The sequence below is a fragment of the Sabethes cyaneus genome, chromosome 3 (assembly GCF_943734655.1).
Source record: "Sabethes cyaneus chromosome 3, idSabCyanKW18_F2, whole genome shotgun sequence".
NCBI lineage: Eukaryota > Metazoa > Arthropoda > Insecta > Diptera > Culicidae > Sabethes > Sabethes cyaneus.
The window spans coordinates 221,208,700-221,226,711 of record NC_071355.1 but is presented as its reverse complement, the minus strand read 5'-3'; the positions used below and the strand labels follow the sequence as shown (position 1 = coordinate 221,226,711).

Sequence of the window (18,012 nt, the reverse complement as noted above, 5' to 3'; positions counted from 1 at the left end):
GCTTTTTGGATCATAGCAGCGCTCACATTAATAACATTCAACGAAAGCCCAAAAAGCGGAAAATTATTTGCAGCCAAGGAGATTTGGTTGGCTGACAGTGTCTCACCTCAAAATACACTACAGAACGTACGCACAATGCGAAAAAGAATCTTGTACTAAGTTTTGCTATTTGAGATGTTCTCTTTGTGAGCTACACTACTGCTTTAATGATGTGCTCGAGCATCGGGATAGAAAGGTATTTAAATTACGGCGATAGCAGTGTACCATAAATTTCGATTTATTACAAATACAGCTCATGCTTTAAGTAAGAGATTACTTAAATTAATATTGTAACCTGGCAGCCTGGATTATATACCGTATAATGCCAATTGCAAATCACAAATCAAAAGGGCCCTGTAAGGTAAAGTGAGGGTGACAGTGAGAATAGCGCGCGTGAAAGAAGTGAGGTGACTGTGAGAATAAGGCCCCTGTTAATCAAGTGTTCAGGATATTCACAATGTACCATGCGTCTCCATTGAGTCGCATTGCCATACAAATTTCAAGTTAAGTTTTCTCAAAAAAGTTCCATAAGCTACACCAACACAAGCAGTACAGTGTAGTTCTGGATCGACAGGACTACACTACGGTGTATATGGTTAAGCTCTAAACCTGTGACCGATAGTGATGTTTCCTTGTTAGTGGTTCGTGTTTACTCGAATTTGGTAAAACATTGTATCGAAAACTCGACCAACGCCAACGCCATATTGTTTTCTCTGCAGCAGCATTACAGAGTTAGCATTACAAAAGTTAGCGGATTTTGAGTGCCTTGTCGCCTCTGTGATCTATAGTCTCTGTAAACAGCTTCTACAACGGCAGCCATTTCGGTGAAGCTTTCTAATTTTTGTAGAAATGATCCTGCAATGTGGTTTGCATAAGCGGAAGCACAGTTCGAGCTTGTAGGCGTTGTAACAGACGACACGAAATCGATCAATCAGTCATTTGTCATGAATCCGATTTAATCTAAAATCCGTCTGCAGAAGAAAAATATGATGAAGCTAAAGCTAGTTCATATGCAAGAATTGGGAACTGAATAAATATCAGTAAAGATGTGATGAAGGTACTATTTTTACAACGAATGCCGATCAAGGTTAAATAAATTGCGCTTGCGCAAAACTCGCGGAGATGTCGGATAAGATGGTCGAATCTACGTACTCAGCTATTGCTGTTACGTCATTGTCAGCTGAAGGTCAACCCAGTAGCCTCCAGGAGCAACTGAAAACGTCCGACCGTATTTTGACCACATGCTGTCAACGGAACCAACATTAAAATATGAGGCTGGTGCCATTACCACTGACTTGAGTCTTCACTAACGTTTTTACTGGAATTACTTGATAGCTGACCTGAGTATCGCCATTCTATGAGCCGATATTTGGTCTTTTTTCGAGCTGTTGAGCTTCCCCAAAAACATTTTCATATGCATATCAGAATAACAAATGCGTTACATCTACCTAGATATACCCTGAAAATCGTATTTGATGCACAAAACTAGCATATGCGTACTAATTTGAAGGCCACATACGTACTACACAATATACATTACCAATTCAACTTTATAAGTCTTTGTATGCGATAAGATCCGACTCAAAGCGATTAGTTTTATAATGCTATACGATTATTCGGTACTGGAAGTCGTAGGTCAATCACTTACTTATCACTTACTTACTTATCGACTGCCCCGACTTGCTGAGCCGTGTTTCAATCAACGTGCCTCCAAGATCTATCCGCCAGCCTCATGTCCTTCGACTTCTTGTGTATTGTACTGAATATGCCCAACGCTTTATTTACTCAACGCTTTTTATGGTAAAAAGGCATTTACTACAATTGACTTGGAACGAGCATATTATCACATTCCTTTTTACGAGGATGGTATCCCGAAAACAGCAGTGGTGATTCCTTTCGGTCTTTTCGTATTTTTGTCTAAGCAAAATGGGCTATGTAATGAAAGTCAAACGTTTCAACGTTATGTGCACTCACTCTTTGGTGAACTTGAGTTCGTTGTAATTTTTATCGGCGATATTTCTATCGCATCTTCTAATGCAGAAGAGCATAGACAACATGTTAGAGTTCTGTTCGAACGTCTAAAAGATAACGGACTTGTAATCAATTTTGATAAATGCCGGTTTGTGCAAAAACAGGTGAATTTTCTAGATTACACTATTCGCGAGTATGGAATATTGCCTCTTCCTGGGCGGGTGGGAGCTATGCGGCAGCTACGTCGGTTTTTTGCCTCAGTTAACGGTTACAAGCACTTCATTCGGCAGGTGACTGATCAACAAGCAGAGCTGGTAAATTAATTCCAAGCAAACAGAAAATAAGATAATCGAAATCTCCAATAGACAGTACTCGCTAAGGAGACCTTGGCGAAATGTAATGAGTCCCTTTCTAATGGAACGTTGTTGCATTTTTCTATTCTCGGAAAACCATTGGGTCTGATGATTGATGCATCTAGCATATCAACTGGCGTTGTGTTACGGCCATTCGTCAAAGAGACATGGATGCTTCTTGGTTTGTACTCTGAAAAAATTTCGTCTTCACAACAGATATTCAACATTTGGAAGATAGATGGTTATATGTAATCATATGATAGATATTCGTCAATTCACAATTTATACAGATCATAAACCAATGACACATGCAGTTGGATCACATTCTTCATCTCGTCTGTCTCATGAGGAGAGACATATGCAACTCATCTTACAGTTTATAAGTGATATACGGCATATATCCGGATAAACTAATGTGGGTCGGACGCATTCTTTCAAGTAGAAATGGTGGTATCTTCTGCCGTTGATTAGGATGCCAAAAACGTGGGTGTAAAATACCGATCAAAGGCATTAGTGGGATCCCGGAAGTGCTGATCGCTCTTGTGATGAAATCTAAGCTTCTGTTAGGTTAGGCAAGGATGCTTAAATAATGATATCTTGGTGGAAGTGGCAAATCTAGCAAATTTTTAAGATATTTTACTACTTTCACCTTCATCTGGGGTCAGTCCCGGCGTAGTGGTTAGGGTTAGCATTCACGCCTCTCACGCCGAGAACCCGGGTTCAAATCCCAACCCCGCAGAAGTCACGAATGACCCAAAACTGGTTAAAGTGACTATAATCTAAACAAAAAAACTCATCTGCTTCTTCTTCAATTTTGTAAACCTAATTTCTACAGGATCTACAGGCAAGTATGTACTCGAGTGGAATCCGCAAGGACAATGAAGAAGAGGTAAACCCAGCCCAACAAACATGTTTGTTGAACAGAACCTGACGAAAACCTGTCTGGCCATAGGCCATAGGGCCAATGAAGATATATTTTTTGTTTTATTTGGTCGGCCACCAGCACACCGAAAGGCTATTGGGCAATGAAGATATGTGATTTCATCCTTTTGTTCTGCCAGACCGGCGGACATGGACCAATAAATAAGGTGTCCATTCTTCGGGGTGTGATAACACTGAACTTAAGTTCTACACTATTTTTAAACGGCTGTTCCTTTGTGTACACCAGCATTGAATCTTGCTGAAACGCCGATTTCTTATTGCCGAAAAACTTTCAAATCCAGGAAATAAATACTGCCTCTAATCACACTGTTATCTGGATTTTAAATTATGGTCACCGAAAGTCACACATTGTTAGCTTCTTAACCTGTGCGCCATTTTCATAGGTCAATAAAATTATAAACTGGGATAAGATAACTTTTTGTATACCTGAATTGTTCAACTGATAGGCTGTAATCGATTTACAATAATCAAACCAAAATACAACTCCTATGCTTCAGTGCCACCGGCTAAGCTGGGAGAAGAAACAGTTCTGTTTTCTGCCCAGGAAGAGAAATTTCGTGAATTTAATCGAATAACAAAATTATTTTCAAATGTTAACGATCATTCGTTCCTGTAATTTATCTTCAGACGTGCCGGAAGCTAAGGATGGCGTACTTGAGGTAGTGGAGGTGAGCATGTGTATCGAAGAGAATGGAGACGCACATCGTACCAAGAGATATGAACTGATGAATCGAAACCGTATCGATGGAAGTCCTTCGTTGCTCATTGTTAGACGGGGAGAGCCGTTTAAGTTGAAGATCTGTTGCAGCAGGAACTTCAACGAGAATCGAGATGTGGTTTCCATCCTGCTATCCGTTCAACCAATGAATGGCGAAAAAGTCAGTCACGGGAACAGAACTATTGTTTATTTACCTCTATCGAAGCCAGATGACGCCGTGGATGAGGATGACTCCAGTTGGAGTGCTCGTTTGGATATGGTGGAAGGTAATGAGCTGTCGGTAAGTATCCGCACTTCTGCAAAGGCATCGGTTTCTCGTTGGGAAATATCCATCGATACCAAACTAGTCGACGGTAATGATTCCAACAATTTCAACGTGGCGGATCCCATTTACTTATTGTTCAATCCGTGGTGTGAAAAAGATCCCGTTTATTTGGAAGGTTTGAATCTTCTTTTACGGAATGTTTCCTATAGAACATAACCATTTTGAACTGCAGACGAAAAGCTGCGTGAGGAGTACGTTCTCAGCGATACGACAATGATTTGGCGTGGTTGTGAGCAGAGCTTTCACCCCACAATTTGGAAGTTGGGTCAGTACGAAAAGGACGTGTTGGATTGTAGTCTGCTGCTGGTGTCCACTGTCGGACGAGTCGGTGCCAGCTATCGTGGTAATCCGGTTCGAGTGACACGAGCACTTTCGGCTGCCGTCAATAGCAATGATGACAATGGTGCACTGGCTGGAAAATGGGGAAATGACTTCCCGGACGGGACGGCCCCGACGGCATGGGTTGGATCGGTGAATATTTTGCAGGAATATTATCGCACCAAGAGGGCAGTAAGATACGGACAGTGCTGGGTGTTTGCCGGAGTTCTAGCAACAGGTGAGTGTTTGTATACCCATTAAGTCTAAGGGGTTTCTGCAAAGTGTATCATTTTTATAGCGGCACGTGCTCTCGGGATTCCTTGCCGAGTGGTGACCAATTTTAATTCTGCACATGACTCGGAAGCATCTCTTACAATCGATTATTATTTTGATGACAAAAACGAGCAGGTAGATGGTGTAACTTCGGATTCAACGTGGAATTTCCACGTTTGGAATGAAGTGTGGATGCGTAGATGTGATCTTGGAACAGATGCTGGAGACCTATACGATGGCTGGCAGGCGGTCGATGCAACTCCGCAAGAGTTGTCGGCTGGAATGTATAAGTTAGGCCCCGCACCGGTTAAGGCCATTAAACGCGGTGAGGTTAATGTGTTGTATGATTGCGATTTTGTATTTGCCGAGGTTAACGCAGATGAGGTTTTTTGGCGTTACAAAGGACGCAATCAGGCTTTGAAACTAATAAGGAAAAACTCTTCACGGATAGGACAGTTTATTAGTACTAAAGCAGTCGGTGTTTGGGAGCGAGAAGATATAACGGATTCATACAAATTTAAAGAGCATACTTGTGAAGAAAGAATTACAATGATGAAAGCACTAAAGGAGATAAGCAGTCCGTTCGTTAGACTCTATACAAATGAAGAGTTACACGACATTAATTTTGAAATAGTGGTTAAAGATGATACTAAAATCGGTGATCCATTTACGATATTCGTAAATATTAAGAACACGTCTGAACAGACAGCTTATCCCGTTGAAGGCATCGTTCATATTGATACGGTTCTTTATACCGGTAAACTGAGAAAACCATTGAAATCGATCCCATTCGAGAAGACCATGGAGCAGAACGATACTAGTTCGTTAGAAATGCATGTTGATTTCGACGAATATTACAGCCATATTATGGATCAAGCGTGCTTCAAGATTGTCTGTTGGGCCAATGTGAAGGGAACAAATTACGAATTTTTCGCCCAAAGAGACTACCGTGTCAGAAAACCAGATATCAATATTTCACTGAACAACGAACCTGTAACCGGATCATCGCTTAGTGTTACGGCGACTTTGCAAAATCCAATGTCTATTCCTCTGACAAACGGAGCATTTCGGTTTGAATGCTCGGGGGTGTGGCAATCGATAGACATTGTAGAAGATTGTATCGAACCGGGCCAAGTGGCAACTGTAGTGTTTAGTATAATTCCACAATTTGCAGGAGCTGCTCAGATAGCCGCAAAATTCAATTCGACTGAACTGAATGATGTAGATGGGTTCCTTGCTTTTGAAGTGCTTGAAAACAGGGATTGAAAAGATAATGTCATTTTTGTCTCACCATGAATAAAATAAATGACTGTGCAGCTGCAGGCCCTAATATCTAATTCAAATTTTACTCAATATTACAATGACTCCCGTTTTGATAGTTTGTAAAAAATTCAAAATACAAAATACAAAATACAAAATACAAAATACAAAATACAAAATACAAAATACAAAATACAAAATACAAAATACAAAATACAAAATACAAAATACAAAATACAAAATACAAAATACAAAATACAAAATACAAAATACAAAATACAAAATACAAAATACAAAATACTAAATACTAAATACAAAATACAAAATACAAAATACAAAATACAAAATACAAAATACAAAATACAAAATACAAAATACAAAATACAAAATACAAAATACAAAATACAAAATACAAAATACAAAATACAAAATACAAAATACAAAATACAAAATACAAAATACAAAATACAAAATACAAAATACAAAATACAAAATACAAAATACAAAATACAAAATACAAAATACAAAATACAAAATACAAAATACAAAATACAAAATACAAAATACAAAATACAAAATACAAAATACAAAATACAAAATACAAAATACAAAATACAAAATACAAAATACAAAATACAAAATACAAAATACAAAATACAAAATACAAAATACAAAATACAAAATACAAAATACAAAATACAAAATACAAAATACAAAATACAAAATACAAAATACTAAATACTAAATACAAAATACAAAATACAAAATACAAAATACAAAATACAAAATACAAAATACAAAATACAAAATACAAAATACAAAATACAAAATACAAAATACAAAATACAAAATACAAAATACAAAATACAAAATACAAAATACAAAATACAAAATACAAAATACAAAATACAAAATACAAAATACAAAATACAAAATACAAAATACAAAATACAAAATACAAAATACAAAATATAAAATACAAAATACAAAATACAAAATACAAAATACAAAATACAAAATACAAAATACAAAATACAAAATACAAAATACAAAATACAAAATACAAAATACAAAATACAAAATACAAAATACAAAATACAAAATACAAAATACAAAATACAAAATACAACATACAAAATACTAAATACTAAATATTAAATCTAAGTAAGAGGTAAAAAACTTCACTTGTATATGTCCTGTCAGATGTAATTGTTAAATGTAAATGAATTGACAGTTCTGTTGGATAATAGAACAGATCAAGGATTTTCACCTGAAATGGACCAAAAGGTCTGCGCCAGACAGCGAGAGAAAAAGAAGGATTTTTACGGTACTTGATTTGCTCCTCGTGAAAGAAACTTAGTCTATTTCTAAGGGAGTCTCAATCTTGGTAAATTTGTTCATATCTAATGCTGAAGGAGGATTTCAACATACGCAGCACTAGATTAGTTAATATGGTGTGGATTATACGCACATTTTTGCAAGCATGTAGAATTAACATTGATTTAGCTTAAAACTCTCCCAAATTCATAGCACCCAAAGTAATTTTCCAAAACATGAAAGCAAATATTTAAAAATAATTTTAATCGCGCTTGATTCGATGCTCTTGATGTTCAATGTCATCCGTGTACACTCCCACAGCATTTGCAACAAACTACTTGAGAATGAACAACATAAAAAAACTGATGTTCTCAAGTTCATCCAGGGACGGATGCTACGCACAGTTTCGCTATTACATCAGCTTTGTTCGATGCGGTCAACGGAAAACGATTCAGATTACCTGCGTAAGTCGGACGAATCAAACACGCGTTTGTGCTTTGATGCTGAAACTGCATCACTACGATACACTAGTTTGTGATTCCTGTCGCGACTTGTATTTTATTCCTCCTTGTCACTGTGTTTAAGTACAATAAGGTGCCTTTATTTGAGCTACGTTAGAATTCCTATTTAGGTCGGTTACAAGTGATTATTCGTTGTGATTACCTGTATGTTAATTGCAGTCTGATCGCCGGCTAACTATAAATAACCGTGGTGCCGTGAGTGGTAAAGTGCTTTTGTAAACTATCAACTAATATTTTCAGATCAAAATGCAATAACTATGCACATTTGCGAGTGTTTTTATTTTTACTTATGTTGATGCCTAAAAACTTAATGAATAATTTGAAATACTAGCCAAATTGACCCTGAGTAGGAGATTGGTTTTTCAAAATCCGTAGTGACATCATCAACAATACATCGTCGCTGTATGGGCGGTTCAGAATGTACCTACCTTGTGTTTCGATCTTTGCTGGTTTCGCTAAACACGTTAAACAGACGTGATGTTGTTGTGTTACGACATTATTTAAAATTCCAGTTTTTTACGTTCCTTTAAAATTTATTTGCTCTCAAAATCTATCAATGAATTAACCTGTGCTTTATAAATTCACTTCAGAAGGAATATCATCAGTTGACCTCGCTGAACTCTCAACAGTTTACTGCTAGTATCATATCATAACTGTATCTAACACGTTCGATATGAGTCAATCAGAAGGCGGAAGGCTGCCGTGATGATCGGATGAGAGTTTTTGAGTGAAGTTTTGTTTTTAACACGCAGCTAACCGACTAGCGCATTTGCATTTGAACAATAGTTTGCCCGTCCGATCAACTGGTTTAATATGGGTAATAAATTGAGTAGTTGTTGTTGCGGCTGCTCGGGCAGTGGTTCCAGTGGATGCTGTAAAAAACCGTGCTGCTCAAATTCATCATTGGGCGATTTGGATAAGAGTGAACACGGCCGGTTGCTTGAAGGGAGAAACCCTTTGGCCATTCCGATGTTGGATATGAAAAATCTAGATGAAACAGGTAGGTTTTATTGAAAAACAAATAATGTTTTTTACAGAATTGATATAGGTACTGAAACGCTACTTTAAGAGATGCCTGAAAATATGATTGTTGCAAAGTTTGATAGTTCCCATATTGAAACAGTTGTTTGTTTTTGTCTGCTGAACATGTGTAGTGTATATGTGCCTATGAAATAGTCAGACCGATTGAATAATTTTGGTTGCAGTAGCTTTTAATACTACAGCAAGGTTTTTGCCTATAAATATCCTTGTGATTTATTGTGATTATGGCATTTGAAAAAGTACTAGAAGATATTTTATTTAATGAGGCTTGAAATATAAAATATCACCTTAAGATTTAATTTGTTTAAGATTGCGAAAACTTCAAAAATTTAGGTTTTTCTGCGAGTTCATAATTTGAAGACCAAAGAGACCCCATGATTTATATTTTTTCTAGAAAGCAGGTTTTTTTTGCACAGAATATCAACAATTTTAAAATGTATAACATTTAGTTTCCGAGATACAATTTATTTTAAAGAATGAAGTTGCGAGAATGCAACGGATGGGTGTTTTGTTTTTACCTGCAACGAAACGGATATTTTTAGCATAGACGAATTATGCGTCTCCATCGTATTCCCGAAAAACAAATCAGGAAGCCAGGAAAAATAACAATTGGAAAAAAATTGTCACAAAATTTTCCATTGTGGCGAGCTCTAAAGAAAAGTCGCAAAGCTTATGTTCTAATTCTTGGATTTTTTTGTTGGCCAAAAATTTCCCGATAGCAAAAGCAAAGCAACATTCCGACGAAATTTGGTCTCTTGCTTTTTAGTTCGATAGACTTTGAAGCTAACTGTTCTTGATCAGGACAGTATCTCTGCATATGTGCGTTGAGAGAAGGAAATATTTATCAACTTAGGGACTGTATTTTTCATTACGTGCTTGGTTAGTTTTATGATACAGGATAACCGCAGCATTAAGCTGGTCAACGCCGCCTACAAGGTACTTTTCCAAATGTTGTCTATCCCCAATTGCAAGAGAATTCGTAGGGCAGTATTCGGCAGACTGCCACTACGGTTCGTATCTTCACTCTCCGACAAATACTTCAGAAATGTCGGGAGTATAACATGCCCACGCAGCATATTCTCGTAGATTTCTGGGAAGCCTACGATACAGTCGAACGAGAACAGCTATGGCAGATAATGCAAGATATGCACAAGAACGGTATTCCAGGCAAATTGACGCGGCAGATCAAAGCTGCCCTAGAGCGAATGATTTGCTACGTGCGTGCTTGGGGGCACTCTCGAGTCCCTTCGTATCGCGCAGAGTATTGCGGCAAGGGTAAAGAGCAGCTTTGTACACTTAGTTTTTTCAAAATTGGTCTGGAATAAATTTTGGAAAGGGCAAATTTTTTGTAAAAAATATAGCATAAGCATAGGATACCGCCCGTGTGCTGCTACTCCGTTATTGACCAGGACCGATGAAAATTGCAAAATGATGGCTGGAAAAAGCATGCTTGGGACAACAGACTGTTCCTCATTGTACAACCTTATCAGGTCCCTGCATGCTGATTAATACCGACGCCGGCCACGTCCGAATGCGGGTTCTGGTGGGATGGGAAGAAATGTTAGTCCAATACATGTTGCTATTAAAGACCAGGGAATCCTCTGCATCTTCACAAGCATTCCGGGAAAGGAATTGTTGTTAGTAAAAGGGGGAGCTAGCTAAAGATCCAATTTCATTGAAATGTAATTTGTCGAAAACTACGCGCGGTTTCGGTGTGGAATAATGCAACAAACGAGGCACAAAAACAAACGATGCTAAATTGTCATACGAAACGATGTTCGTTATGTTAACACCATTTATTTGAAACTAACCTGGATATTCGAAAGTTTTCTTGTAGTAATTACGAAAATTAAGATTACAAATACACCTTTTTGTAAATTTAAAAAAATTAATAAATTTATGAGTGGCTAAGAAGGAAAGGGGTGTAAGTGACAAAAAGTAAATTTCGAGAAAATCGGACCCAAAGTTAACATCATCTAGAAAATTCGTCAGGTTATATAATACAAAACTAATGACGCACTATGGTTCTGTTAACTTCACTTTATCAATTTCTATTGAAATCTTGGAAAAGCATTTTGATTTTCGGGATTTATAAGACATTTTTGAAAAAATTGTTTGCATATACACCCCTTTCCTTCTAAGTTATGCACTTGTACCCCTTTCATTCCAAGCGATTATAAGGAATTACTACTTGGAGTAAAAAGGGTGCAATCATCTTCATTGAAAGGTAGGTTAGCGGGCAGGCGGTAGCAGCCTTGTAGATGGTATAGAAAATAGTGCAGAATTGTCTCACTACGTGACATTACCGTATAGGTAATATTACTGTATGGGCTGTTACTTACGCTACTGATTACTTAGAAAGTAGTGATCTTCGAGAAGTTTACCCAAATAACTGTCACCTTCAAGATGGTATGGAAAATAGTTCAGAATTTTCTCATCGGTCGGCGCTAGCGTATATGTTATATATTATGATACAAATAACCAGAATAGCAGCTTTGTAGATAGTATGGAAAATAGTATAGAATTGCCTCATTACGTGGCGCCAGCATGTAGAATATTTGTGTGTGCTGTATCTTGCGCTAATGACTCTCTAGAATGTTGCGCTCTTCGAAAATGTTGTTCAAGTGATTTGCATTTTTAACATGATTTACAAAATAGGCTAATTTTTTATAAAAAATATAACTCGAAAACTATAGGACGTACAAAAAAATGATTTAGGGGTGACTTTTAGAAAATCTTCTGAATTTTCATAAAAAAATACTGAAAAAATGAAAATTAATTACTACACTGAAAAAACGCAAAAGCAACTAAAAATCAATATTACGAAAAAAGTCATTTCAGATATTGATGAACATGTTTTTGAAATATTTTATAAAGTTTTTGTCCTTCCAATGTTCAGCCACTGAAGGGGGGGGGGGCAAAAAAAAAAAAATAAAGTGAATTTTTTAATCGAGCAAAAAACATGGGTTTTAAGTATTTTTATTTAAAGTTTAAACGTGAAAACAGAATCTATTCTTGCTTATAATATATACGTTATTATTTTCTATGCAAAAGCTACGAAAAAAAGACAAAAACGAAGGAAAATTTTCTTGGACGATTTTCGGAAATTCCATAGATCGAATTTCCATTTTTGTTTCGTGCTAGAAGCGTTAACTCAACAACTTTTCCGAGTTTTTCAGACTGTAGAGCCCACAGATAATTGATTTTATAAAAACAAATTTGACTCATATCCTACAAATTATTTTTTTGCCCCCCGATTTTCAAGGCAATTTTCAAGCGGGGGGTGACAAAAACTTTGAAAATGATTTGCAATGGCCTTATATAGCCTACAAATCTTCTATACATAGCAAATTTAAGGGAAAAAAGTTTTTCTAACTAAATCGACGCATTCAAGCTGGAATTGGAGGCGACTTCATTTTCTCAAAGTTTTGTACGGATTGATCAATCCCCCTTGCAGTACCGCTTCTCTATTTTCATTTTTCACTGCAAGGGGGATTGATCAATCCGTTCAAAACTTTGAGAAATTGAAAGTGGGGTCGTAATGAGTAATTATACCAAATTTGGTGGAAATCGGAGGTGGTCGATTACAACGGGTAAGATCACTTGATAGGGAATGACCCTTATATAAACTTCAAAATTGAATTTTTCAATAAACCCATGATAGAACATTTTAAGACCTTTTACAAATTAATCGTTTTAACCAATACTAACATCCTGTGAAGAGAAATTTGAGATGCATGAAAGTTAAATAATAAGTACCTTCGGATATAGCGTGCATCACTCACCTCGCACAATAAGCCTCAAAGGATGAGAAGGGTTGAGCGAGTATCGGGATAAATGAGTGGTGCGGTGAGTCGTATGCAAATAACAGATTTACTGGTGTCCTAGGATTACCGAAATCTAGTAGTTATTCCTCAGTTTTTAGTCCGACCGAGCGATAGTGAATTAGAACAGCATACGGCTGCGACGATTGGGTCGGTGTTTTGTTCACACGCCATCATAACTAATGTTTTGTTCACACCCCATCAAACAAATGACATTCATATTAACTATAGAACTACAAACATTATTACTGTCATACCCAGTTTCTCTATCCATTTGTCCATTTATAAAAAAGAATGAGTCAAATACCAGATAATTTAATATACCTGTAGTAGTAGGTATTGGTAGTAAGTTGTTTTGGAATTTTTCATTTTGGGAGAACCCTCGAGCGCCAATTCATGACACTACATTTTATGTTTTTTTGGATGATATCTTCATGGAGCCGTAAGGTAGGAAGCTAAATGGTTGTTTTTAGTCTAAAGTGCAATGTTTAGAATGCACAAAACCTGAATTCGATTTTCGTGTTTAATTTTGAATCCCGAGTAAAATCGGGCACCCAGCTAGTAATTATGTAACTGCGCCTATGAGGCCAGGAATTCGTTTCGACCTTTATCATCTATTATGAGATTTGCTAACAGAATTCAACAGTATTTTGAAAAATATGCTTTGCATTTAAAAAAATATCAATCAGTTCAAATAGCTTGAATATCAACTCTGACTGGAATTCAATGCGAAACTTGACTTACAATTGCCACCTACATACCGGGATTAGTAATTCGTAATATTTCGTCTCACATTCTTTAATTTATTTGGTTACCATACAGTCATAATCAATATATTGTTTGTATGAACTTTTAATATGTGCCGAGAAATAATTTGAATAATTTTATTGTCATTCATTTGATTAAAAATAAGTTTGTCTTCTACTGGTAACCAAATTTGCCTACATTAGGCCGTCGTCGTCCGTCTGATAGATTTCAATTACCAAATTCAGAAGAAAGACGGGCGTTGCATGTCAGATAAGTGAAGATTTAAAGAGTCTTTGGAAAATCCCGCATATTGCATGAGTCATAATGTATTTATGGGACATGAAAAATGTAATGTTGCAAATAGTTAATTGCGAAGAACCTTCTCTCTATTGTACGTAATTCACACCAATTAATAGCACTATGTCCCTATCCAAATTGGAATGAGCATTGCCCATGCCCATCAATGCCCATGCCATCATAAATCACAAATGGAAAATTATTATTATCGTTACCACATTTTCAACGCCTTGTCGGTCCAGCAAAAAAAATATAAATAAGAAAGAAGATCATCATCGTTGGCCCGCGTGAGTGACTAAGCCCACGACGTTGAAATAAATCAGAAGTACGCCGCAGGACGCGTACGCCGCAATGTATAAATTCTTTCTCCCACCGAAAGCGGGTTGTCAGTCTGCGCGAGTGGTTTGCTGCTGATCGACGTTTTTATCAATCATTCGTGCGGTTCATAACTCAGTTCTTGTGCACTGCAATAAATACGCGTGTGACGTAGACCAGTTATCCAGCCGAACACAGCAAAGATGAACAGTGGATTTTATGCAAATTTGCCTCCTCTCTTGATATGGCAGCCAACCGATCGTGAGTGTTTGTTTTTGATTTGTTAACATTAGAAGGTGGTGTTCCAAATAGTGAATATAAAATTATGATTTTTTTGTACATACAGATGAAAACGAACGAGAGGAAGATGCTGTGCTCGGAATTGTGCACGTGGATCCTTGTATTGAGGAAAACGGAGTGGCACATCATACCGAGCGGTTTGAATTGATGAATCGACACCGAATTGATGGAAGTCCTTCGCTGTTGGTCGTGAGACGTGGTCAACCTTTTAGATTGAAACTCTACTGTAACAGACCATACGACGAGGATCATGACGCTGTTTCCATCATGTTGTCCGTTCAACCCATGAATGGTGAGAAAGTAAGTCATGGAAATGGAACCGTTGTTTACTTACCGTTGATGAAAGCGGATGATAACGTGAGTGAAGATGAATTCGGTTGGAAAGCATGTTTGGATGCAGTGGAGGACAACATGCTTTTGGTTAGTATTCAAACTTCAGTGAATGCGTCCGTGTCAAGATGGGAAATTGCAATAGACACAAAGTTTGCCGATGCGGAACAAACTAAAAATTTTACTGTTCCTGACCCGGTTTATTTACTGTTCAATCCATGGTGCGAAAAGGATGCTGTTTACATGGAAGGTTTGTAAAATCAGTGATGAGTTTGACAAAGATGAAGATTGATGTTACAAAGTGTAGTTTAAATATTGATCTTACTTAGTCTACTCACCTAGGTAATATTTCCTTGATTCACACTTGGTAAACATTATTCTTCGCAAAGCTCATGCCAATATTTTTTCAACAAATAAACAGATGTTTCATTGCATTAGATGAGCAAATGCGGGATGAGTACGTTCTTAGTGACACGACGCTTATATGGCGTGGATGCGACCGCAGTTTTCATCCGACTATCTGGAAATTGGGGCAGTTCGAACGCGATGTATTGGATTGTGGACTTTTGCTGTTATCTAGCGTGGGCCGAGTGAGTGCAACATATCGCGGAAATCCAGTTCGAATCGCTCGAGCTCTGTCCGCTGCAGTCAACAGCAATGACGACAATGGAGCATTGATGGGCAATTGGAATACACATTTTCCGGATGGTACTGCTCCTACTGCTTGGGTCGGATCTGTGGATATTCTCCAACAGTACTACCATACAAAACGGTCCGTTAGGTATGGACAGTGTTGGGTGTTTTCTGGAGTTTTAACAACAAGTGAGACTGCATATGGTAATATGTTGCTTTTCTTTTTACAAAGGTTTATTTTTTCGCAGTTGCACGTGCTCTAGGGATCCCATGCCGGGTTGTGTCCAATTTTAATTCAGCTCACGATTCGGAAGCATCACTTACAATTGATTATTATTTTGGTGAAAATAATGTACATTTGAGAGAGTTTAGCTCGGATTCTACGTGGAATTTCCACGTGTGGAACGAATTGTGGATGCAGAGAGCGGATCTTGGAGCAGGGTCCGATGAATTGTATGACGGGTGGCAGGCCGTTGATGCCACTCCTCAAGAGATGTCGGATGGAATGTATAAACTGGGACCCGCACCGGTTAAAGCAGTTAGACGAGGCGAGGTTAATGTGCTGTATGATTGTGATTTTGTCTTTGCGGAGGTGAATGCCGATGAAATATATTGGCGCTACAAGGGACCCGATAAGGCTATGAAGTTAGTGCGCAAAGATCCGTTAAGGATTGGTCAATTCATTAGTACGAAAGCGGTTGGATCATGGGAGCGGGAAGATATAACAAATGTGTATAAATTTGAAGAGCGGTCATGTGACGAAAGAATTACAATGATGAAGGCATTGAAACAGACAGGCAGCCAGCTCGCAAGATTGTATATGAATGAGGAGTTCCATGATATTGACTTTAAAGTAGATATACGGAATGATGTTAAAATTGGCGAACCATTTACGATTGTTTTGACTGTTAAAAATAATTCTGAGGAGCGAATCTATCCAGTGGAAGGAGTTGTTCATGTAGATACAGTTCTGTACACAGGAAGATTAAGGAAACCTTTGAAGGCAATTCCTTTCAACATCGATGTGGAACCATCTTCTTCGAGCTCACTTGAATTAATTGTCGATTTTGATGAATACTATAACAATATCCTAGATCAGGCATACTTCAAGATTGTTTGTTCTGCGAGTGTAAAGGGTACTAACTACGAGTATTTTGCTCAAGAGGATTATCGCGTTAGAAAACCGGACATCAAAATAACACTGGACAATGAACCGACGAACGGAGCGCCGCTTTATATCACGGCTACTCTTCAGAACCCTATGCCGATTCCACTAACGAACGGAGCCTTCCGGTTCGAATGCTCCGGAGTTTGGCAATCGGTGGTAATTCCTAGCGATTACATTGAAGCGGGTGAAATGTCAACCGTTAGGTTCCGCATGATGCCTCAATTCGAAGGAAGGGCACAGATTGCGGCCAAGTTCAATGCTGCCGAATTGAATGATGTCGACGGTTTCCTGGCGTTTGAAGTTAAAGAAAATGCGGAACAGAACGCTGGTCGCTGCCTGAAGGATGCACTTGTGTTTACGTAGGTGTAATTAGCATTAGTGTCCTGAGTTTCCAAAAAATAATTTAATGTTATGTATGTTTATTTATGTTTATTTATGGAAATATTGCTGCTAAAATTCATCATTATTTTGTAGTTTATCATAAATTGAAAATAGTAAACTTAAGATCGTAAAATAACGATCAACTGTCTGATATCAATCTTTAAAGTACACTGTAATTATGTGATACAGGGACATTCACTATCAATAAATCAATAAACCGCCCGGATCGTCATTTTATTTTATCAGTAATACATAGCATGTTTTTGAATTATTGAATTATCATACCTTGAAAAATTTCGCAGTGTATTCGACTCAATCGTTGTCACAACTCAACTTTGTTGAATAGTTGAACGTTTTGCTTACGTTATAAAAGTTATACTCCCTGACGATGGAATCCAGCGCGCATTTTTATATCAGTAGTTTTTCAAATACTATTCCTGTGTTTTCCTTACTTTACGAGCCGCAGCAGATTATCGTTGGAAATAATATTGTTTATCACCTTGCAAAGTCAGACCAGGAATATATGTGTTCTTGCCAGAAATACCCGTTTCCTTGCCGGCAAAAACAAAGAACATTCGCGTCCCCATTGCATTATCGCATCTTTATTTCTATGAAGGTACAGGTCGGACTCGTTTATATAGAGTCGCCAAAATTTTTTCACTGCATATAATCGAGTCCTCTATATAATCGAATCAAGAAAAAAAAGTTTTTTATTTCTTTTCTGTACATAATTTCGTGTTTTTTTAATGCAAAAGGAAAATTTTATTTTTGGCTCTCCAACCATTACCTCCAACCATTGGTGATGCTTATTGGTTACCTGGGGAACCTTGAATTCGCTCAGCTCTATGGCGAACCCAGTATCCAGAAGGTGGCTAAAGCTGGACGGATACGATGGGTAGGACATGTTGCAAGAATGCCGAACAACTACTCTGCAAAGAT

The 18,012-nt window shown here is 37.5% G+C and overlaps 2 protein-coding genes across 2 annotated transcripts; both read left to right on the top strand.

The window, feature by feature from the left end:
* The first annotated feature begins 1,173 nt into the window (after positions 1-1,173).
* On the top strand, positions 1,174-6,205 carry LOC128740754 (annulin-like). The gene is made up of 6 exons (XM_053836319.1): positions 1,174-1,267; positions 2,080-2,324; positions 2,376-2,544; positions 3,933-4,463; positions 4,521-4,904; positions 4,965-6,205. The coding sequence occupies exons 1-6, from the start codon at positions 1,174-1,176 to the stop codon at positions 6,203-6,205; spliced, it is 2,664 nt and encodes an 887-aa protein (XP_053692294.1).
* Positions 6,206-14,324: 8,119 nt separating this feature from the next.
* On the top strand, positions 14,325-17,294 carry LOC128742277 (annulin-like). Its single transcript, XM_053838584.1, has 4 exons — positions 14,325-14,522; positions 14,608-15,141; positions 15,330-15,713; positions 15,773-17,294. Exons 1-4 carry the CDS (start codon positions 14,465-14,467, stop codon positions 17,053-17,055), a joined length of 2,259 nt encoding a protein of 752 aa, XP_053694559.1. The 5' UTR covers positions 14,325-14,464; the 3' UTR covers positions 17,056-17,294.
* Positions 17,295-18,012: the final 718 nt, after the last annotated feature.

Coding starts and splice junctions, on each gene's coding strand:
- LOC128740754 (XM_053836319.1), top strand. CDS start 1,174: ATGGTCGAATCTACGTACTCAGCTATTGCTGTTACGTCATTGTCAGCT. Junction 4,464..4,520: donor AGATCCCGTTTATTTGGAAG/GTTTGAATCTTC, acceptor TTTGAACTGCAG/ACGAAAAGCTGCGTGAGGAG. Junction 4,905..4,964: donor TGCCGGAGTTCTAGCAACAG/GTGAGTGTTTGT, acceptor TCATTTTTATAG/CGGCACGTGCTCTCGGGATT.
- LOC128742277 (XM_053838584.1), top strand. CDS start 14,465: ATGAACAGTGGATTTTATGCAAATTTGCCTCCTCTCTTGATATGGCAG. Junction 15,142..15,329: donor GGATGCTGTTTACATGGAAG/GTTTGTAAAATC, acceptor TCATTGCATTAG/ATGAGCAAATGCGGGATGAG. Junction 15,714..15,772: donor TTCTGGAGTTTTAACAACAA/GTGAGACTGCAT, acceptor ATTTTTTCGCAG/TTGCACGTGCTCTAGGGATC.